The following is a 24,491-nucleotide window of genomic DNA, read 5'->3' as shown; positions in this document are numbered from 1 at the left end:
TCTGCTGTAGCCCCTGGGTCAAGGCACATATGAGAAAGCAATCAATGAACAACTCAGGTCCTGCAATGAAGAACTGATGCTTCTCATCTCTCTCCTTTCCTGTCTGTCTGCCCCTATCTGTCCGTCTCTGTCACCAAAGGGGGGAAAAAAGAACAATGGGTATATCATAAGAAGAGAAGAGGGAGAAGGGGCTGGAGAGCCTATTCAAACAAATAAATATTGATGAGAATTTCCCAAGCCTATGGAAAGAGATAAAGCCTCAAATCCAAGAAGTAAACAGAACACTGAGTTACCTCAACCCAGAGAGACCTACTCCAAGGCCCATCATAATAAAAATGTCAAAAATCACCCCAAACATTCCAAGTACTGAAAGAGAGGAATTACCAGCCAAGAATACTATACCCATCAAAGTTATCCTTCAAATATGAAGGAGAAATTAAAACTTTTGCAGACATACAGAAGCCGACAGAATTTATCACCAGAAAAACCCCACTGCAGGAAATACTCAAGGGCGTTATTTGACCAGACACAAAAAACAAAACAAACCAAAACTCCAAGTAAAAGCTCCAACAAGGTCACAATAAACACAAGGATAATTTGTGACAACAATAACATAAAAGGGAGAGGACAAAGATCTGCAGTAGAAAAGGAAGATGGAGTGCAGAAATTCTAAGATAAATGACTCTTATACATAGGAACATTTTTCTCTTAATAACCTAATGTTAACCACCCAATAAAAAGCCACTACTGAAATACACAGCAATAAAAAATAAGAAACAGGGAAAAGAAGTATGGAATACCACAACACAAAACCAACTAACAGAAATAGAAAAGAACCAAACAGGACACAGAGCTACCAAGAAAACAAAACATAAAATGGCTATAGAAAATCCTCAAGTGTCAATAATTATCCTAAATGTAAATGGATTGAATTCACCAATAAAGAGGCACAGAGTAGCGATTGGATAAAAAAAAAAAAAACCCAACCATATGCTGCCTTCAAGAGTCACATCTAAGCCACAAAGACTTTGAGTCGACCCAAAATGAAAGCTTGGAAAACGATTCTCCAAGCAAATAATATCCAAAGAAAAGCAGGTGTGGCCATACTTATATCTGACAACATTGAATTCAAGACAACAAAGGTAACCAGAGACAAAGATGGACATTTCATAAAGATAAAGGGGACATTATATCAAGAAGACATAACACTTCTTAATATATATACCCCAAACCAGGGAGCACCAAAATATATGAGATATCTACTAACTGATCTAAAAACAGATGCAGACAAAAACACAATCATACTTGGACATTTCAACACACCATTGATTGCTTCAGATAGATCATACAAACAGAAAATCAATAAAGAAGTACTGGCCTTAAACAACACACTGAACCAAAACATTTACAGAAGATTTCATTCTAAAAAGTCAGATTATACATGTTTGTCCAGTGTGCATGGAACATTCTTAAGGATAGATAGACCATATGATGGGCCATAATACTAACATCAACAAATTCAGGAAAATTGAAATTATACCAAGCATATTTTCTGACCATAAGCCTTGGAAATTAGAATTCAACTGCAAAAAGAAAGTAAAGAAACTCACAAAAATGTAGAAATTTAACAACATACTTCTAAAAAAAATGGGTCAAAGAAGGCATAAAAGCGGAGATCAAGAGATATATACAAATGAAAATGACAACACAACATATCAAAATTTGTGAGATAAAGCAAAAGCTATAATGAGAGGGAAGTTTATATCATTACAGGCTTATATCAAGAAATAAGAGAGATCCCAAGTAAACAGCTTAACATCACATCTTAAAGAAATAGAAAAAGAACAAAGGTAATACCAAGTCAGCAGAAGAAAGGAAATAGTAAAAATAAGACCGGAACTAAATAAATAGAGAACAAAATAATTATAGAAAAAATTAATACAAAAAAGGCTAGTTCTTTGAAAAATCAATAAAATTGACAAACCACTGGCTAGACTCACTAAGGAAAAAAGAGGAAGAACTCATATAAACAAAATATGAAATGAAAGAGGAAAAATTACCATAAACATAATAAATATATCTACAAAGGATCATAGAAGAATTTTATGAAAGACTATATGCCACCAAATTCAACAACCTAGAGGAAATGGATAAATTCCTAAAACTATACAATCTTCCTAGATTGAGTCACGAAGAAGTCGAAAATGTAAACAGACCTATAAACAAAGAGGAAACAGAAACAACTATCAAAAACCTCCAATAAACAAAATCCAGGACCAGAAGGCTGCACTATTGAGGTCTACCAAACATTCAAAGATCTGGTATTTATCCTTCTCAAAATCTTCCCAAAAATAGAAGAAGAAGCAATACTCCCTAACACATTTTATGAAGTCAACATAACTCTCATACCAAAACATGGCAAGAACAAAACAGAAAAAGAAAACTACAGACCAATATCTCTAATAAATGCAGATGCAAAAATCCTAAACAAAATACTAGCAAATCAAATACAAAAACACATTAAAAAAATAATATATCAGGAACAAGTGGGATTCATTCCAGGAACACAAGGATGGTTCAACATACGGAAATTGATCAATGTACTATACCACATCAACAAAACAAAGAACAAAAATCATATGTACCTATCAACAGATGCAGAAAAAGCATTTGATAAGATACATCGCTTTATGTTTAAAACACTCAATAAAATAGGTATTGAAGAAAGTACCTCAACATAATAATGGCCATATATGACAAACTATCAGCTAATATCATACTAATTGGTGACAAAATGAAGGCTTTCCTCTAAAAGCAGGAACAAAACAAGGCTGCCCACTCTCTCCACTCTTATGCAAAACACAGTACTGGAAGTTTTAGCCAGAGCAATCAGGCAAGAGAAAGAAATAAAAGACATCTACATCGGGAAAGAGGCAGTAAAGGTATTACTTTTTGCACATGATACTATCAATATATATAGAAAACCCCCAAAACTCCACCAAAAAACTACTAGAAACAATAAATCAATACAGTAAAGTCACAGGATACAAAATCAGTATAGTATATATAAAAGTCTATTGTTTCCCTACATGCCAACAATAAAACTTCAGAAAATGAACTAAAAATAAAAATTCCGCCCTGGCCGGTTGGCTCAGCGGTAGAGCGTCGGCCTAGCGTGCGGAGGACCCGGGTTCGATTCCCGGCCAGGGCACATAGGAGAGGCGCACATTTGCCTCTCCACCCCTCCGCCGCACTTTCCTCTCTGTCTCTCTCTTCCCCTCCTGCAGCCAAGGCTCCATTGGAGCAAAGATGGCCCGGGCGCTGGGGATGGCTCTGTGGCCTCTGCCTCAGGCGCTGGAGTGGCTCTGGTCGCAACATGGCGACGCCCAGGATGGGCAGAGCATCGCCCCCTGGTGGGCAGAGCTTCGCCCCTGGTGGGCGTGCCGGGTGGATCCCGGTCGGGCGCATGCGGGAGTCTGTCTGACTGTCTCTCCCTGTTTCCAGCTTCAGAAAAATGAAAAAAAAAAAAAAAAAGAAAAAAAAAATTCCTTTTACAATTGAACAAAGAAAAGTAAAATACCTAGGAATAAACTTAAAGGATGAGAAGGACCTATATACTGAAAACTACAGAACATTATTGACAAAATTGAAAAGAACACAATAGAATGGAAAAATACTTCATGTTTATGTATTAGAACAATCAACATACTTCAAATAGCCATATTACCCAAAACAATATACAAATTTAATGCAAACCCCACCAAAATCCCAATGTCACTTTTTAAAGAAAAAGAACAATAAATTACCACATTTGTATGAAACCATAAAAACCCCGAACAGCCAAAGCAATACTGAGAAAAAAGAATGAAGGCAAGGGTATCACACTACCTGACTCCAAATTACATTATAGAGCCTCAATAATCAAAACAGCATGGTTTTGGCAGAAAAATGGACATACAGACCAACGGAACAGAATGTAAAGCCCAGATATAAAACCACATATATATGGACAAATCATCTTCAACAAAGAAGTCAAAAACACACAATGGAGAAAAGAATGCCTCTTCAATAAATGGTACTGGGAAAATTGGGAAGCCACTTGCAAAAGAATGAAACTTCACTACAGTTTGTCCCTCTGCACAAAAATTAATTCAAAATAGAATAGATCAAAGATCTAAATATAAGAACTGAAACAATAAATTACATAGACGAAAACATAGGTACTAAGCTTATGGACCTTGGCTGTAGAGTACAATTCATGAATTTGACCCCAAAGGCAAGGGAAGTAAAGGCAAAAATAAATGAATGGGACTTTATCAAACTAAAAAAGCTTCTCACAGCAAAAGAGACTGACAACAAAACAAACAGGCAGCCAACTAACGGGGAGATGATATTTGGAAACAACAGCTCAGATAAGGAGTTAATATCCAAAATATATAAAGAACTCATAAATTTCAGCAACAAACAAGCAAACAATCCAATTAAAAAATGGGGAGAGGACCTGAACAGACAGTTCTTCTAAGAGGACATACAAATGGCCAACAGATATATGAAAAGAGGCTCAGCTTCATTAGCTAATCAAGAAATGCAAATCAAAACTACAATGAGATACCATGTCACACCTGTTAGATTAGCTATTATCAACAAGACAGGTAATAAGAAGTGTTGGAGAGGCTGTGGAGAAAAAAGAACCCTCATTCACTGCTGGTGGGAATGCAAATCAGTATAACCATTATGGAAGAAAGTATGGTGGTTCTTAAAAAAATTAGGAATAGAATTACTATATGACCCAGTGATCCCTCCACTGGGTAATTACCCCCCAAACTAGAAAACATTGGTAAGTAAAGACATACGCACCACCATATTCATCCCAGCATTATTCACAGTGACCAAGATGTGGAAAAAAGTGTCCCTCGATAAGAGTATTGGATAAAAATGATGTGGTACATATATAAAATGGAATACTACCAGTCATAAGAAATGATGACATAGTGCCATTTATGATAACATGGATGGACCTTGAGAACATTATACTGAGTGAAATAGGTAAATCAGAAAAAAATAAGAACTTTTTGATTTCACACACAGGTAGGATATAAACTGAGACTGATAGACATAGATAAAAGTGAAGTGGTTCCCAGGGGAAGGGGGATGTTGGGAAGGGGTCATGGGGGAAGATAGTCTTGGGAAGATAGTCTTGACAGTGATACAAAAAACTAGATGACATATAAAAGCTGACTAAGCTGATATTTATGTTTAGAGCTATATTTAAAACTATAAAAAATTTCTATGAGATAACAGGTATTGAGAAGAAATACTTCTAAATAATATATAACATAACCATTATTTAGTCATAAAGCAAACTTACCAGATTTTTACCATCTTGTTTATGAATAGTTACAATTCTGCTCTCATTTGAGCCTTCTTGGTTTGCCTGCTTAATACTGACATCAATAATATCAGGAAAATCACAATATAACTGTAAATCCTATAATTAAGAGTATTCGAAATTAAAACAGGTAGAATCTATGGACACATTTTAAAACAAAACTTATGAAGGAGATAACATTCAATAACAAATTCTTTAATATAAAACAGTATTAATAGCAATAGATAAGTATTAAATGGGATACTTCCCTCCAATATTCTAACCCTAGACTATACTATATCTTGCTTTTACTTAAAAATGACAGCATTAAAAAGTGCCAGATTCTTAGGTGTGCTCTAGTAACCCCTTCAATCCAATCAACACTGATAGCAACCAATACCAGAAAATTAAAAATTTTGTTTACCACAGAATGAAGATTAAAAATTTTTTGTATCTCTAATAACAATCAAAGAATACAGATATTAACAAACTTAAAACTTATAATGCAATCCTAAAACAAACTATTTAAGAGGACATCATAAAATCAATTAAAATTAATCTTTTCTAGGATATTAAATTTTATGATTGTGCCTCCTATCAATAGTAAAATAAAAAATTAAAGGTAAAAGGAGGAAAAACAACCTTAAAAATCATTTTTGTGCCTTTTCTGAAACTAATAAAAAACCATTATTATTTTGTCGTAAAGAATAAAAACAATATTTAAAAACAATCAGAAAAGAACTATAGATATGACCTTGATGGCTTCACACCATTAAAAATTTACACTTCTATCAATGGGAGATGAAAAATACAACACCATGCTTCAAATGACTAAAATTACTTTGTTTTTATTGCCATTCTACTTAAATTAACAAAGAATGAGAACATATTATTAAAAATTACCTGTTCTGTCAGTGTCTCACTTTCTTTATGTTTCCCTCTTGACCACTGAATTCCAGCGTTTCCAGTTATTATAATGGTTGCAAAAATCTCCTCACCTGAAGGACCTCTTCCAGGTTCTTTTACTTCAAATTGCTCTGTGTAGAAGGCAGACTGAAGAGTTTCCAGATTTATAAGATACTTAAGTTTCAAATTTCTGGCAGTGGCTTTGCAATGGCTGAATTGCTCAATAAATCTGCGAAATCTGTACCTTATTCGCTTTCTTGTCAAAATATGATAGTCTTGGATCTTTGCTCGAATACATTTTGGTAAGAATGTCTTGTAGCTAAAGAGTACAAACAGCAAAACAAAACAAATTGGAATATAAATCTAAAACAAAATTAAAAGAGAAATTACCACCTTTCTCCATGAAGTAGGTACTGTAAGCACATAAGTGAAGAAAGATGACATAGTCACCACTCACACAATATAAAACCTTTCGTTTGATATGAACATATATATATATATATATATAAATTCTAAGTTATCATAAATGTTTAGAATAGGAGACATTACTGTTCTTTCCCTAATGCAAATGAAGTCAGTCTAGTTACTAATGGAATCTTTAAAATTTTGTTTCCTCTGATTATCTTATATATCATTTTTTTGGCACTGTGCTGTAAATGTATCCTATGAAGTCATACACAAATACTTATCTGAATTCTAGAACTTGTTACATTTTGTTTAATGTTATTGTTGTTCATTATACAAACATACTTTTGTATACATTGTTTTCTTAGGCCAGCTGCAGTCAAAATAATGTCATTTGGAAATGTTCTGACTTTTGTACTTCCATTTCCATATAAAATATCCTTAAAAAAGTAGATAACTTATTTCCCTCCTGCTCAAATATCTGATACAGATAATAAGTACTCAAAACATATAACTTCCAAATTCTTTTACATTAAAATTTTTATTTTATATTTTAGTCCTACCTATGCTTTTGAAGTTATGAGTGTCTATCATATAAGAGTGGTGGAAAGTATTTGCTACTGCTCATCTCTTCCCAATTCTGTATTCAGTGATATCAGGTGTATACCCTGAGATTGGCCATAAAGGGAGTATCCATGGATATCAGCAAACATTACAAACAAACCAGATCTTTCCCCTCCACCTCTCTAAAGAACAGGTAAACATTTACCGGCATACCACTTCTTACTCCTTTCCCCACCACTCTACTGTAAGTCCCTGGAGGGACTCTCAGTTTTGTACTCTAATAACCAATACTGTTGGAGAAACTCATTTGACAAGGCAGATGTGTTGCACTGTAAATTCATAATCACCAATTTTAAATAGACTTTCATCACAATCATCACTTTTTTGACGTTTCTCTTTCCGACTAATGTTCCTAAGTCCCACAACCATGCCATACCTTCTCCAATTTCCTCAAAGCTCCTCCCTCAAACCTCAGCTATATGCCTCCTCACTTTCAGCTGATGACTTCATTTCCTTCTATATATATATAAAAAAAAATGAATAAGTAAATAACTTCTCTAAGCAGAGTTCCTTCTATAGCCTGCAGGCAAACCTACATATATCTGCACTCATTCTCTCCTTTCCACCTATTACAATAAATAAGATATAAACCTACTAGTTAAAGCCATTTCTTTAACAGGTACTTCCTAAACCCTACCTTCCTCTAATATACATCTACTTTCTGGGGACTTTTATTCTACATATTATTTCTCTTCTATCCACATGTTTAAAAAATATGTACTAACGTTCTTCCCATCCTAAATATAAAACCTCTTTTTCCCACATCCTCTCCAGCTATAGCCTACCTGGCCTCTTTTTGAGAGTTTAAGCAGTCATTTCCATTTTCTTGCCTTCCATTCACTCCTCAACTCACTCCAATTTGGCTTCTGCTCCATAATCCCACAGAAACTGCTCTTGCTAAAATAAAGAAAAACTTCCATGTTGCTAAAACCTCAAATTTTTGTGTTTGTGTGATTTTTCAGCAGCATCCAACACTGTTGTTGATCATTCTCCCCTCGAAACTCTCTCCCCTTAGCTTCTCTGATTTATTCCCATCTCTTTGACTGCTCCTTCTCAACCTTCTTCACAGGTTCATTCCCCTTTACCTGGTGATAAAATGTTGATGTTCCTCAAGAGTTAATAATCATGGCTGGGTTGCTCAGTGGGTAGAATGTTGGCTCCATGTATGGATGTCCCATGTTCGATTTCGGGTCAGGGCACACAGGGGAAGCAACCATTTGCTTCCCTCTCTCTCCCTCTCCCCCTTCTCTTCTTCTCCTCCTCCCACAGCCAGTGGCTTGATTGGTTCTTGCATCAGCCCTGGGTCCTGAGGCTACTCGGTTGATTCAAGCATCAGCTCCAGACATGAGTGGATCCCAGTAGGGGCACATGTGGGAGTCTACCTCATTATCTCCCCTCCTCTTACTTAAAAAAAATCATGGACTTTATTCTTATTTATACACTATTCTTTCTTTTAGATACTCTATATGCAAATCACTCACTATTTCTTTCTGTAGCCCTGATCTCTAAACTCCAGACCCTTATCTTCCATAGTCAAGTCAAAATACCCATTTAATTTGGATAGCCAAAAAGCCCCTGAAACAATGTGTCAAACCAAACTCATGAGTCTCCCTAACATCCTCCCAAGATCCTCTTACAACATTCCCTATCTGAGTAAGCACCACTATAATTCACCTACTTCTAAAAGTCCCAGAAACCCAGGAATCATCTTTTACGTTTTACGCCACCTTCTCCCTCAATCCCCATTATTCAATCCATCACCACATTCCCTTGATTTTGCCGTTTATATAGCTCTCTTTTCTGCCCATTTTTCTCATTACTAACCCATTCAACTGCATCTACTGGAGGAACTACTGCAACGCTTTACTCTCTGATTGACCCTCATTTACATTTACTCTTACATTCCTCTGATTTGTTTTCTACAGCAGATTCATGGGGAATCTTTTAAAAACACAAATCATTTCACCCTTGCTAAAAGCCTTGCATGTTTTCTTAGTGCTCTTAATCTTGACAACATGACTCTAAGGTTCTACATGGTCAAGCTCCTGTCTTATCTCTTACTAACTCTGAGCTCTGAGTGACTCTTTTCAGAGCTTCCTATGTTCCCTTCTGCTACAAGGCCTTTCCATCACTCACCTGTCTCCACCCATTAAATTCTACTCATTTTCCAGACCATAAAAGTCACATTCTGTTCCTTTTCATAGCAATTATATATTTGTAAGTAAACAAATATATAAAAGTCTAGATAGGGCATAGGAGAGTCTCAGTAAGTTTGGAATAAACATTGAAAAGAAGATTAAAAATGCAAATACCCATGCCCCCTTTATCTACTTCTGTCAAAAACAAATTAGTTACCAGAAGCCATACTAAGTTTGGAACGCAATTCACATAAACACCAATGACTACTTGATTTAATAAGGCTTTGGAAAACTAATTTGAAGATTAAAAAGAGGAGTTTAAGATAACATCATACAACAAAGCTTTCCACTTTGATTCGTAGAATCAAGGACTAGACATACACCTTTGGGAATTCCACAGTAGTGTGTGGTTCTTGAATATGATGAATACACTTCAATGTCATGCTCAGAACCAGACTTGTGAGAAACACTAAAATAAGCATAAAACATTTTTCAGATGCTTCTCTTATATTGAGTTTTTTTAAAGAATCCTAAAATTAAGGCTCTCAAAGGCTCTGAAATTGAGCTTTGCCTTAGAAATTGTATTATATTTTGTACTGTAAAATGAAATCATCTTATTATTACAATTGAAGTAGGCCACTGGAAATTTTAGTATTTACTTAGTTGTTTAGAAAGGGAGTCTTAGTGATATGAAGTATGCAGCTCAGCTGCTATATAAGTGTCCCTGGCCTTGGCCTAGTATTTGCAAATTCAATAGTCTCCTCTAAACTCTCCATTCTTCAGTTCCCTTATTCCTACCCTTTAGCAAATGTAAGATTTAAAGAGCAGATGAAGAATGAAAATAAAAATCTTATTTGTTTCTTTCACTTTCTGTATTTCAACAGCTAAGCCAAAATATTTAATTAGGAAATGGCACACAAAGAGTTAGTATCTAATACATATACAAGCACAAATACATATATGCGGGTGTGAATACACACAGAAGCATGAGCTCACAGACATAGACACACCTAATGAACAGGCTCAGACACAGATGCACCCTGAAGGTATTTTTTTTTTTTACTTCTGGGAAAGGATATGTATTTAGTTACACTAATAAGAGATCCGTACTCTACTGGATATTTCTGGGAACAAAGTAGCTTATTTAATTATACCCCAAACTACTCATTCACCTGTTCTCTCATCAATCCTGAATGTTTAAACACTGAGTCGAGTTCTTTGATTATTTCTCAGAGATGAACACTAAATGAGAATTCAGAAACGATCAGTGAGTTAAATTATATTAAGAAGGCAAGCCAGGCAGGTATGTTTTTGCATTAGGATAGGCATAAATTATTTATCTAATATTAAACTATCATGTATAAGAGACAAAAGAAAAATAGAAAATTAGACTACTTCAAAATTTAAACTCTTGCCCTGGCCAGTTGTCTCAGCGAAAGAGCCTTGGCACAGCATGTGGAAGTCCCGGGTTTGATTTCCGGCCAGAGCACACAGGAGAAGCACCCATCTGCTTATCCACCCTTCCCACTCTCCTTTCTCTCTGTCCCTCTCTTCCTCTTGGGCAGCCAAGGCTCCACTGGAACAAAAGGTTGGCCCGGGTGCTGAGGATGGCTCCATGGCCTCTGCCTCAGGCACTGGAATGGCTCCAGTTGCAGCAGAGCTACGCCCCAGATGGGCCCAGCATAGCCCCCTGGTGGGCATGCTGGGTGGATCCCAGTCAGGAGCATGCAGGAGTCGTCTGCCCCTCCCCCCCCACTTCTCACTTCAGAAAAATACAAAAACAAAGCAAAACAAAAAAAAATTTAAACTCTTGTGATGCAAATGATACTTTCAAGAAAGTGAAAAATACAATCCATAGAATGAGAAAAATATCTGCAAAACATACAAAGGATAACTTGTATTTGGAGACTTGTATCCATTATACAAAGAGAGAGCCCAGACAACTCAATAATAAAAAATATTGAGTTGTACATTTTAAATGTGTAAACTTTATGGTATGTGAATTATATCTCAATAAAGATGTTTTAAAATATTATGGGATTTTATAATAAAGTTTAAGATTTGTACAATTATAAAAGTAAAACAAAGAAATATAAATGCAGAATTTTACAAATGCATTTATATCCTGATTAAGAAAAAAACAGAAAAATACAATTACTAAACATTCACTGAGTTTAGGACACTAAATTAAATAATATAGGGAAAAGAATAGAGGGTGTTATTCCTGACCTCAGAGAAACCACAGACTGTACCAAGACTTTGGAAATACTGTGGCCTCTAAAGTACAAGTGTTCCAACATAGCATAAGCCTAGAGATGGCTTCACATTTATAAAATTTATCTTCAGTGGCTCAGAGCTTCTCTGTTCTTCAACTGTATTGCCTTCAATTCCTTCAGTTTCTTTTAATGGTATAAGATACTCCTCCCTGACTCTCTTCTCGTACCATCTAGCATATAGCAGATATTCAAGAAATACTGTTAAGTGAATAAAATAATAAACAAATTAATAAATAAGTTCATATCCTAAGAGGTATCACTGGCATTTTAATAAAGATCGAGGCCTTAGTGAAATCAGAAACATTTTTGTTTTTTCCTTTGGGCTTTGTAATCTTCTAGATTCCTCAGTGAGGTCCTAAAATCATACACTATGGCCCACAGCCATAGGTTAAGGCCTAAAGGGCATCTAAAAGCAAGACAATACTTAAAACTAAAGAGGCAAGAAGTTAATATCCTGAAAACTGTGATAAACTGTTTTGAAGGCACTCAGGTAAGAAGCGACTGAAGACAATGACTAAAAGAGGCATTTTAAGAAATAAAGAGAATTTTAAACAGATGAGTAACATCTTCAAACTTTAAATTTGATAGGTATATATAACACACATATTTAGTCTTCAAACTTAAAAAAAAACAACCAAAAATCAAAGCATTCTTATATATATCCTTATTTAAATATATACCTTTAAAAAGAGTAGAAGTTTTACAGACATTAATGCTGGGCTACACTTTGGGTGATGAATATATAATACAATATACAGATGATGTATATTAAAGAACTGCACACCTGAAACCTATAAAATTTTATTAACCAAGGTCACCCCAATTCATAAAAATTTTTTTAAAAAGCTGGGTTATAGGAGTAGTATCTCAAATATTATATTTGGCATGAATGTCAAAATTCAGTGTGTAGAAGAATAATTTGGACAATATGGACTGTGCTTCACTTGTATAAGATTCTGCTGAATCAGTATAAGAGAAATAAGGTCTGAGAATCTAATGTATGTACAACATGGCAACTATAATTAACAACACTGTATTGTGTAACTGAAATTTGTTAAAGAGAACAGAACTGAAATATTCTCACTGAAACAAACAAAAAAAGATAAATATATGGGGTGATGGATATTTTAATAAACAGGAATCTGTCAAAATGTATTCAAATATCAAATCATCATGATACAGTACTTTAAATATCTTATAATTTTATATGTCAATTATACCTCAATAAAGCTGAAAATTTTTTAAAAACCTCCTGGAGCACTTATAAAAAACTCATATTTGTAACCTTTACCTCAAGTTTACTAAATCCAAATTCTTGGTTAGAGCCCAAGAATTTTTTATTTTAGCAGCACCTCAGGTGATACTAATTCAAGTGAAATATGGACACTATTAGAGACATTCTGAATCAGAATTATTTACACCAACAATGTGAGGATGTGCTAGCAGAAATTATGCCTCTGGGTGCTCTTTTTCAGTTCTCTGACCTTACCTAGCCATTTCAGAAAAAAGAAATTAAATAAATAACTATTGAATACCCATGATATTTTCTGTAGTACACCAACTCTTCAATAATTTCTTTTACTTATAAGTAAGTACAGTACTACTCAAAAGCAATGTATAATATGATGATAACAGTTTATGCTGTTGTATAGTTTACATGAAAGTTGTTAAGACAGTAATCCTGAGTTCTTATCACAAGGAAAACAATATTTTTCTCTTTTTTCTTTCTAGCTATATGAAATGATTGATGCTAACTAAATTATTGTGATAATCATTTCATGATATATGTAAGTCAAATTATTATGCTGTATACCTTAAACTTATAGTGTTTATGTCAATGTTCCAATAAAACTAGAAGAAAAAATAAGTTTCTTTTATCTCACAAAGTATGTGATGTGCATAAGAAAATTACCTGACAGAGCTATAAATGTCCAGTGGGGTTTGGTCCTTTTCTTTGGCTATTCTCATCATATCTAACACTGCCATCCCAAGACACTCTTCCTGCGTTTCATGAGTTACAGGTACTTTTATCCATCCATGCAAAAAATCATGACGCCACTAAAGGGAAAAAATATTAAAGAAGGAAATATCTCTTAAGTTTCAATATCACATTTTAATCTACTACTGTATTTTAACCTATAATATACACTGCTCAAAAAAAATTAGGGAATATCTTATAGCTTCACATTCATTTTTAAGATACCCCCTAATTTTTGTGAGCAGTATAATTTCCAGAACACATGCATTTAAAAAGAATGTCAATTCCCCTGATTTTCATTTTGCCCTAAAATTTTAGTAAAAGTTCTTTTGCAAATGGAAACTGACTAAAATTCAGTTCCGAACCAGAGAGTACATATATCGATCTTATGCTTATGTTTTTCTACATCAAAACTACCTAAATTAAAATAGATATTAACTAAATATGTACTGAGTTCCAAGTATACTCAAAGCATTATACCAAGGACTGTGTTGGATACAGTCTAAGATGTGGTCTCAACTCTCAAGGAGACTAAAATCTAGCAGAGAAACTACCTAAGTAAAAAGAAAATTATGGTGCCAGATACTGTATAGTAAGTGCCATACAACAGATAGTTCTGATTATGTCCAGTTGGGTTAATTAGGGGTTTCATGGAAAATTTGAAGATAAAGTATCTTCTTTGAAGATAAAGTAATATTTTTTTTAAAACTTGACTATGCGCTCATGATACTTTTTTAAGATATTACTTATTGCCCTGGCCAGTTGGCTCAGTGGTAGAGCGTCCGCCCGGCGTGTGGAAGTCCTGGGTTCGATTCCCGGCCAGGGCACACAGGAGAAACACCCATCTGCTTCTCCACCCTTCCCCCTCTCCTTTCTATCTCTCTCTTCCCCTCTCACAGCCAAGGCTCCATTGGAGCAAAGTTGGCCTGGGCACTTAGATGGCTCCATGTCCTCTACCTCAGGTGCTAAAAATATGGCTCTGGTTGCAATGGAGCAGCACCCCAGATGGGCAGAGCATCGCCCCCTGGTGGGCATGCCAGGTGGATCCCGGTCAGGCGCATGTGGTAGTCTGTCTCTCTGCTTCTTGCTTCTCACTTCAGAAAAATACAAAAAAATTTTTTTTACAGAGAGAGGAGGTGGGAAGCAATAAGTATCAACTCATAGTTGCTTCACTGTAGTTATTCATTGATTGCTTTTTGTACATGCCTTGACACAACAAGCCCAGGGTTTCAAACAGTCAACCTGAGCATTACAGGTCAATCCTTTCTTCATGGCGCTACCACAGGTCAGGCTGAAGTAATTTTGATGGACACAAAACACAGTGAGAAAATAAATGCCACAAGAACAAAGCACAAAGCATGTTCAAAGATTCAAACTAGTTTGGCTGGGGCAGACAACTTGAAAAAGTAAGTTTAAGTCAGACTGCAGTAATCCTTGAATGACTTGATTCTAGAAGCAATAGAGAACCAGTTTCTTAAGGCATCTTTTCTTAAAGCCTCATGACTTTTTCAATGGTAGGAGTGGCAATGATATAAGTACTTTAAGGAAATAAAGTGTTTTCGGAGAGAATTCTTAAGAGGTTGCTATAATGGTTCAGCTATAAGATAATGAGGGACTGATGGAGAGAACAGAAGACCTGAAAAGAGTCTAAAAAACTGATAAATTTATAATTATATATATAAAAATGGGCCCTGGCCAGTTGGCTCAATGGTAGAGCATCAACCCAACATGTAGATGTCCTGGGTTTGATTCCCAGTCAGCGCACAAAGGAGAAGCGACCATTTCCTTCACTACCCCTCCTCTTTCCCCTTCTCTCTATGTTTCTCTCTTCCCTCCCACAGCCATAGCTCAACTGGTTCTAGGGCATCACCCCAGGCAGTGAGGATGGCTCCTGGAGCCTCTGCTTTGGCATTAAAAATAACTCGGTTGTGAGCATGGCCCCAGATAGGCAAAGCAGCGGCCCAAGATGAGGGTTGCAGGGTGGATCCTGGTAGGGGCGCATGAAGGAGTCTATCTCCCTCCTCTCACTTGGAAAAGAAGAAAAAATAAAAATGAAGAAAAGGGGAAAACAGAGTTCCAAGATTTTGATCTGGATACTTTAGAGATAGGAGAAAATCAGACTGAACATGTAGTAAGAGAAAGGGTAGAACATTGAAAGCATCAATATTCTAAAAGCAATAGCAATTTTCTTTATAAGAAAGGTAAGAGCTATAATAATCAATGGAATACCAATACTTAACCAAGGTTTTAAACTGGATAAGAGAAAAATAGGGCTGCTTCTATATTTTTTCTATGTATCTTCCTTCTTTTGATAACATCTCATAAAATTAAAATTTTACATGAATTGTTTTAAAATAATCTGATTAAAAGAAATAAATATGCATTTAAAAATAAATTTGCTAACTTTCAAAAAACTTTAACTTTCTATTAACTAATTAGAAAACATTTTTGTACAAAAATATAAACTACATTACTCAAAAGGCACAAGCAATGAAAAAAACAGCATTAACCAAAACAAAGGCCTAAATGTTGATAATAAAAAAATTAATTCAGGGAAAGTGCTGAATTTTTTTTTTGCTCAATTTCGAATATTTATTTCACTACACTTTTAAAAATGAGCAAATAAATTATTTTGATTCAGAAGAAGCTACTGAAACTGATGGCTAGGTGGATTTCTTTTTAATACTTTGCTATTTCCCCATATATTATATAAAACTAGTAGATAATAAATTCTGTTCATGAAGATATTCTGTGGAACTGATGCCCAAAAGAAAACAAATATATGAAAAGTCAGTGAGATAGCACTAAGAATATAATCAATCAAATACTCATTAGAGAAAATTTACAAATAAAGTCCCAAATGCCAAAGCATATTATTTTAAACTAGTTTGCCTTCAAAATCACAGAATGTACCAATAAATTTTCACTTCAATAAAACTGCAGAAAAGTAGTTTTTTATGGGTAGCTGACAACATTTGGACAAAGAATTTTTATCTCCATTCAGTCAGAAAAATAAGAAAACAGTTATAATCACAAATCAGAAATGAACCAAAGAAAGAACATGGAGTATATATCAACAACTTTTTGCTGAATATATATGACCTAATTGAAGGTTGTTCATATAAAAAGGGACACAGGGGTTGGGGATGAGGATGTTATATTCCATGGGACACTTGAATCAATGTAAACACAATAAATTAAAAATTAATAAAAATTAAAAAAAGAAAGGGCCTGACCAGGCAGTGGTGCAGCAGATAGAGCATTGGACTGGGATGCAGAGGACCCAGGTTTGAGACCCTGAGGTCACCAATTTGAGCGTGGGCTCATCTGGCTTGAGCAAAAAGCTGACCAGCTTGGACCCAAGGTCACTGGCTCGAGCAAGGGGTTACTCAGTCTGCTGAAGGCCTGCGGTCAAGGCACATATGAGAAAGCAATCAATGAACAACTAAGGTGTCGCAATGAAAAACTGATGATTGATGCTTCTCATCTCTCTCTGTTCCTGTCTGTCTGTCCCTATCTATCCCTCTGACTCTCTCTCTGTCCCTGTAAAAAAATAAATAAAAAATTTTAAAAAAAGGTTGTTCATGTGGCAGCAGTTTACTTATTTCCTGAGTGGCCTTTTTGATGATATAAAGAAAATCCTCAGAAAAAGCATAAATTAAAAGAGGCAGCTTGCTTTTGGCTTTTTAATTGCTTACCTGTTCCAAATCTGTCTTTCTACAGTACTGTCTTATATAATCTAAAGAGAGTTTAATGGCTGAACTACTACTTTTCAGTTATTTTAAAATGTAAACATATTCGTACACTCTGGTAATATGACTGGCAAATTTACTTTACTAAGTCTCTAATATGCATAAAGCCTAACTGATATAATACATTCAATGAATAAGATAATTACTACTTTATTTTCTGAGCAGAGATTTATAGAAGTAGAAGCATTAAGAAATAGAAAAATGGAAACTAACATAAAATAATACTGAATGTCAATAGTAATTGAAAAATTTTTAAGTATATAAAAAAAAATAAAATATTCATGTTATTGTACAGACACAATTCAGAATTGTAATTCATAACTGTGAAATTAATTTGCTGTCCTAAATATGACGATCTCTCCTAGCAAGACAAAATTGGAAATCATCCATAATTTTTCTAGATCAAAAAGTATAAGATATTACAGAATTAATATCAGGGTAAAGTAACAATGAATAGTTTAGGCAAACTTGCCTTCTTAATGTGACTTAACTAGCATGCCACCAAAATAGATCATCTCTTCAGTACAAATGAAATAATAAAATTATAAAAGCAACAGAAAGTCATAACTCATAGTATACTATTTTGAAAAGCCTTTCTCTCTTTCTTATTGGTTACTAAAACAAAGAAAGCCAAATAATGGTTGGTGGTCAAATGCATTTGACAAGCATGCCAAGACCATTCAATGAAGCAAGTACAGTCTTTTCAACAAATGGTGCTGGAAAAACCAGATATCAACATGTAAAACTGAAGTTGGACCCTTATCTTATACCATATACAAATATTTACCCAAAACGGACAAAAGACCTATATGTAAGAGCTAAAACAAGAAAATATAAAACACTTATAAGAAAATACAAGGAGAGCCTGACCTGTGGTGGGGCAGTGGATAAAGCATTAACCTGGAATGCTGAGGTCGCCGGATCGAAACCCTGATCTTGCCTGGTCAAGGCACATATGGGAGCTGATGCTTCCTGCTCCTCCCCTCGTGTTCTCTCTCTCTCTCTCTCTCTCTCTCTCTCATACATGCTCTCTCTCCCTCCCATCTCTAAAATGAATAAATAAAATCTTTTAAAAATAAATAAATTTAAAAAGAAAAAGAAAAGAAAATACAGGGAGAAAGGTACATGATATTGGATCTCACAATGATTTTTCAAATATGACATCAAAAGCACAGGTAACAAAGGAGAAACTATACTGGACTACATAAAAATTAAACTTTTGCTCACACAGGGCACAACCAAAAGAGTAAAAAGTAAATCTATGGAATGGGAGAAAATACCTACAAATTATATATCTGATAAGGAGTTAATATTCAAAATAAAGAACACTTATAACTCGACAAAAAAATTTTTAAATAGGCAAAGGATTTGAATAAAGATTTCCTCAAAGAAGATATACAAATGGCCAACATGCTTATGAAAAAATGTTCAACATCATTAATCATTACGGAAATGCAAATTAAAACTGCAAGATACCACCTTCACATTTATCAGAATGGTTATTATCAAAAATTAAGTGTTGACCAAGATGTCTAGAAACTGAAATGCTTATAAACTGCTAGCAGAAATGTAAAACGATGCAGCTGCTATGGAAACCAATATAAGAGTTCCTCAAAAAAAAAAAAAAAAAAAAAGAAGAAAAAGAAATTACCATTTGATTCAATTAATTCTACTCTGGATATATATGTCCAAAGAAATTGAAAGCAGGATCTCAGATACCTGTATACCCATGTTCACAGCAGCACTGTTCACAAGATCCAAAAGCTCTCTAATATCCATTAACAGGTGAATGGATAAACAAAATGTGCTACTATGTACAATGGAATATTCAATCTTAAAAACAAAGGAAATTCTGATACACACTACCAACATGAATGAACCTTGAAACATTATGCTAAGAGAAATAAGCCAGTCACAAAAGAGCAAATACTGTATAATTCCACAGGTGGCTGCCAGAGGCCAGAGGAGAGGGGAATGAGGAATTACTGTTTAATGTGTATGAAGTTTCAATTTAGGAAGATGAAAAATGTTCTGATGATGGACAGTGGTGATGGTTGTACAACTTTATTTATGCCACTGAGCTATCCAGCCATAAATAGTTAAAATAGCCTGACTGGTGTGGTGCAGTGCATAGAGCAGGGGTCGGGAACCTATGACTTGTGAGCCAGATGTGGCTCTTTTGATGGCTGCATCTGGCTCGCAGACAAATCTTTAATAAAAAAAATAACATTAAAAATATAAAACATTCTCATGTATTATAATCCATTCATTTCCTACCACTCATGATCATGATTGTGGGTGGCTGGAGCCAATCACAGCTGTCCTCCGGGAAAACACCAAATTTTTATTGGATAATGCCTAACGTACACAGATTGTTGTATGGCTCTCACGGAACTACATTTTAAAATATGTGGCATTCATGGCTCTCTCAGCCAAAAAGGTTCCCGACCCCCAGGATAGAGCATCAACCTACGGATGCTGAGAACCCAGGCTGGAAACCTCGAGGTCACCTGCTTGAGTGTGGGCTCACCCGGCTTGAGCACAGGGTGGCTGGTTTGAGCATGGGATCATCATCAGCATGATCCTATAGTCGCTGGCTTGAACCCAAAGGTCACTGACTTGATCAAGGGGTCAATGGCTTGGCTTAAACCCCCTGGGCAAGGCACATATGAGAAGCAATCAATGAACAACTAAAAGTGATGCAACTATAAATTGATGTTTCTCGTCTCTCTCCTTTTACCCTTCCTTCTCTCTCTCTCTCTTCGCAAAAGAAAAAAGTTATAATAAAAATAGTTAAAATAGTAAATTTTATGACATTATTTTACCACAACAGAAAATGTAGGTTGCTTTCACCCCCCAAAAAAGAAAGTTTTCAATTTGTTGCTGACAAACTGAACTAGCCTTATCAAACATCTTAGAAATGTGAGCCATCAGCATCTGTGGGATTACTTCCTATGATATTATCAAAGCTGATTTAGAACTCCTTAATCTGATACCTTGAGGAAGATCAAAAACATACCTTTACCCAAAAACACTAAGATCTTTTTTCTTTCTTTAGTTTCTACTCCTCAGTCTTCTAGCACATAAAAACAAAAGTTATTTAATAAAATACTTCAATTACTCCTTAAATCAACTAACAGATAAAAAAAAGCATTACAAAATGTTCAAATACACTATAAAAATTTAATATAACAGTATTAATAAACAAATAACTGGAACACAGCTCTCAGACTAAGTATTAACACCCAGCCACCCTCTCATGAGGAGCTACACAAACTATTATAGCTCAACTTTTTATGCAGTTACTTTTATACTAGTTCCTTTATATTTTACTCCCCACTATTTAAGTCTGAAATTGTTCAGGAATTAAAAACAAAAAGATTTCTCTAAAGATATTTTACTGTCTTATGTTCCAGCCACTTATGTCTACATTGTACAGCTGTAAAAACTCACTCTAAACATTGAAATCCTTAAAGTAATCTAAAGCATAAAAAAATAAAAAGAAAAATGGTCAAATCAAGAAATCTTTATAAAATAGATTATATTATCCATAAACCACAGGATTAAAAATTAGTAATAAAGACTTAGTTTTGCTATCTATCTGCACCTGTTATACAAGACAGATCAATTTTCCCATATATGAAGTTTTTTCTGATTAAGAGGTACACTACACAGAAAGATATATCATTTTACACATGCACAAGTAGATCATATAATCATACCTGAGCAAAAAGATAAGACATGACAAAATCATCAAGAAGAGGAGCTTCGGCACCTCGAGTTATTCCATACCGATAGGTTCTGTTGCTGCCGTTGCAATACCAGTAAGGAAAGTAAAATCTACAAGACAATTAAAACATTCTGTCAGCCTCCAAATAGTTCCAACATAAATGTACTGTATATATATAACCACTTACAGCATAAGGTATTATTCCATAATCAGAAAACACAGCTAATAGTGTTTAATATAAATCAAGAACAAAAGGAAACCTGGATGAGACCATAATAAAAATAAAGGTAGAAAGTACAAGAAACATAATGATAAAATCAATACACTGCCTTCCTTCCATGCACAGAAGGTAGATACAATAATAGGAAAAAGAGAAATGTAGAAATATGCTTATTATTAATACTTGTGGATTGTTAAAAATCATATCATCTCCAAATAACTACTTTTTGCTTCTTTGTTCTCAATTATTAAACATTTCTTCCCCTGTCTTACTGCACTGGTTAGGAACTCAACTAAAATTTTAAACAAAAGCTAGCTGTCCATTTTTGTTCCTAATTTTAAATAAACCGCTTTTAACATTTTGTCATTTAAGATTGTTATTTGCTATATGATTTTTACAGATACGCTTTATCATGGTAAGTACATTTCTCTTTAATGTTAGTTGAGGCTTCCTTTACCTTTCTTTTTAAAATTATGACTGAGTCCATGTTCTTTTTTCACTGCAACATTGGCTCTCTGCCTTGAACAAATCTATTTCATAAGAGCCACAGATCAAACTTAACATCTTTGTTTCATTCTTTTTAGTAGAAAAGTACATCTGGATTTCTCTAAGTTAGTATTACATGTTACCATAAATTATTAAATAAATTAACTTTATAATTTGAGATGGTAATAAACACTAGCAAAATCTTCTCTTCAGCTTAAAATAAGTTATTAAAAAGAAGAGATGTGAGATTACACTTTATTTCATAAAACATCTAATTTCCTGGACAACTAGCACCATTCCAAACATTTAGGACTTTGCTAGTAAAAGCCTTGCTCACCATTTTAAAATTGTAATTATAAGCGGTAAAGTAGCATCTCACCAGAACAGCTTTGTTCTCAGACGATTCTAGTTAAAGAACATATATGGATACTTCCTCTAATGAAGAAACAGTCTTAAATGAAGAAAATTAAATGCTAATTAGTTCTACTCACTGATATTAGGTACCTTGCAATTTTAAATAAGTTCAGTAATTTCTCCCACTTTTTCTTACTACTATTATGTGAGTCATTTTACTGAATAAAGTACCTTATTCTGTAGAGTACATTGTGCCTGGTTGATTCATCTATATGGAAGACATGGTTGGGAGGATACCAGATCCTTTCTGTTTCACTCATTAAAGCAAACATACTATGATACACAGGTGTGATTCCTAAAATAAGAAGCAGAAAAATAAATAAATACAGATAGTTAAAAGTATATTTGCATAGCATCTATAACTTTTAGTGGGTCTGAAGTACAAATCAAAATCAGCACAAAATGCAGTAGCAGGCCCTGACCATTTGGCTCAGTAGTAGAGAATCAACCTAGCGTGTGGACATCCCAGGTTCAATTCCCGGTCAGGGCATATAGGAGAAGTGACCATCTGCTTCTCCTCCCCTCCTGCTTCCTCCTTCTCTCTCTCTTCCCCTCCCAGACATGGCTCGATTGACTAGAGCACGTGGGCCCCAGGCACTGAAGATGGCTCCGCTGAGCCTCCCCAAGCCTCCATCTCAGGTACTGAAAATAGCTCAGTTGCCAGAAACAGCACCAGATGGGCAGAACATCCACTCCAGACAGTGGTTGCCAGGTGGATCCTGGTTGAGTTGCAAGCAGTATTCTGTGTCTCTATTTCCCCTTCTAGTTCAACACAACCTACAACTGAATTCTTAACTAAGTATCTTTTCCCCTATATTTTAAAATATGATTGCTGGAACTCTTTCAAGCAGATTTTTTAAATTATTCAATTTATTTAGTTGTCTCTACAGAAAAACTGATTCAAATCTGTGTTTTAATTGATAATGAGGACATCAAATAACCAAAATATTTAGAAGTCACTGGATACTTTTAAAAGCATAGTGAAACAGCTTTATTTTTAAATATCAAGTTTTACACAATACACTAGCAATTATATTCTCTGCACTATTTAAACTTACAATGAAAAAATTTCATTGTCAACTTAAAATGCAAGAGCATGTGATTCTTTTTCAAAGATATATATATTAAATATGATATATATTATATATATCAAAGATATGATAAATATTAACAAAAAGTTGAAGGTCACTGAAATTTTTAAAAAGCATATAAAATATCTAAGTAACACAATTAATGCTTATACATATACATATACACCAATCATGTGGAGATTAAAAATAAGTCTCAGCCCTGGCTGGTTGGCTCAGTGGTAGAGCGTCGGCCTGGCGTGCAAAAGTCCCGGGTTCGATTACAGGAGAAGCGCCCATATGCTTCTCCACCCCTCCCCCTCTCCTTCCTCTCTGTCTCTCTCTTCCCCTCCCGCAGCCGAGGCTCCATTGGAGCAAAGATGGCCCGGGCACTGGGGATGGCTCCTTGGCCTCTGCCCCAGGCGCTAGAGTGGCTCTGGTCGCAACAGAGTGACGCCCAGGAGGGGCAGAGCATCGCCCCCTGGTGGGCAGAGCGTTGCCCCCTGGTGGGCGTGCCGGGTGGATCCCGGTCGTGCGCATGCGGGAGTCTGTCTGACTGTCTCTTCCCGTTTCCAGCTTCAGAAAAATACAAAATAAATAAATAAATAAGTCTCCGAAAATGCCAGAGAATAATCATGTATAGCATGTTCTCTAATCATGCTTCAATTAACTCAGAAATGAATACTTACATTTTAAAATCTTATATATTTGAAAATATAAGCCTCAAAAAAAGCAACAGTATTTTTATTTTAATATTTTCATTCTTTTCCACTGTAGGCAAAAATGATACCAACTTGACACAATAACAACAAAAAATTTTAATTTGTAGTTAAGTTATTAAAACAACTATCTACTTATAGGTGTATAATAATTTCAGTAAGTTATATATAAAAAGCTTATTCAGTAAAAACAATGAAACTGTATCCTTGCATTCGTTCTTGTATTTACAAATATTTCTAAATATCTCACAGGTCACAGGAATATTATAACAGAAATTAAAAAGCATTTACAATGAATGACAATCAATATCAAGTATTAAAAATTATAAAATATAACTAAAGTAAAACTCAAGGAAGAAAAATGTAGCTTTAATTTGATTGTATCAGAAAATAACAGACTGATCTACA

At 34.9% G+C, this 24,491-nt stretch overlaps 1 protein-coding gene across 3 annotated transcripts in view; it reads right to left on the bottom strand.

Moving 5' to 3' along the window:
* The window catches only part of JAK2 (Janus kinase 2), a 128,212-nt gene that overhangs the window by 43,313 nt on the left and 60,408 nt on the right, over positions 1 to 24,491 (bottom strand). For all 3 annotated transcript variants that reach the window (XM_066368098.1, XM_066368099.1, XM_066368096.1), the window contains exons 4-8: positions 22,469 to 22,592; positions 21,170 to 21,287; positions 13,630 to 13,775; positions 6,272 to 6,593; positions 5,369 to 5,488 (exon numbers count right to left, since the gene is read on the bottom strand). In XM_066368098.1, coding sequence (XP_066224195.1) covers positions 5,369 to 5,488; positions 6,272 to 6,593; positions 13,630 to 13,775; positions 21,170 to 21,287; positions 22,469 to 22,592 — 830 coding nt within the window. The remainder of the gene's footprint in view (positions 1 to 5,368; positions 5,489 to 6,271; positions 6,594 to 13,629; positions 13,776 to 21,169; positions 21,288 to 22,468; positions 22,593 to 24,491) is intronic.

The sequence above is a fragment of the Saccopteryx leptura genome, chromosome 2 (assembly GCF_036850995.1).
Source record: "Saccopteryx leptura isolate mSacLep1 chromosome 2, mSacLep1_pri_phased_curated, whole genome shotgun sequence".
NCBI classification, from domain to species: Eukaryota; Metazoa; Chordata; class Mammalia; order Chiroptera; family Emballonuridae; genus Saccopteryx; species Saccopteryx leptura.
Note: the sequence above shows the minus strand (reverse complement) of the source record. Positions and strands in the feature narration are given on the sequence as shown.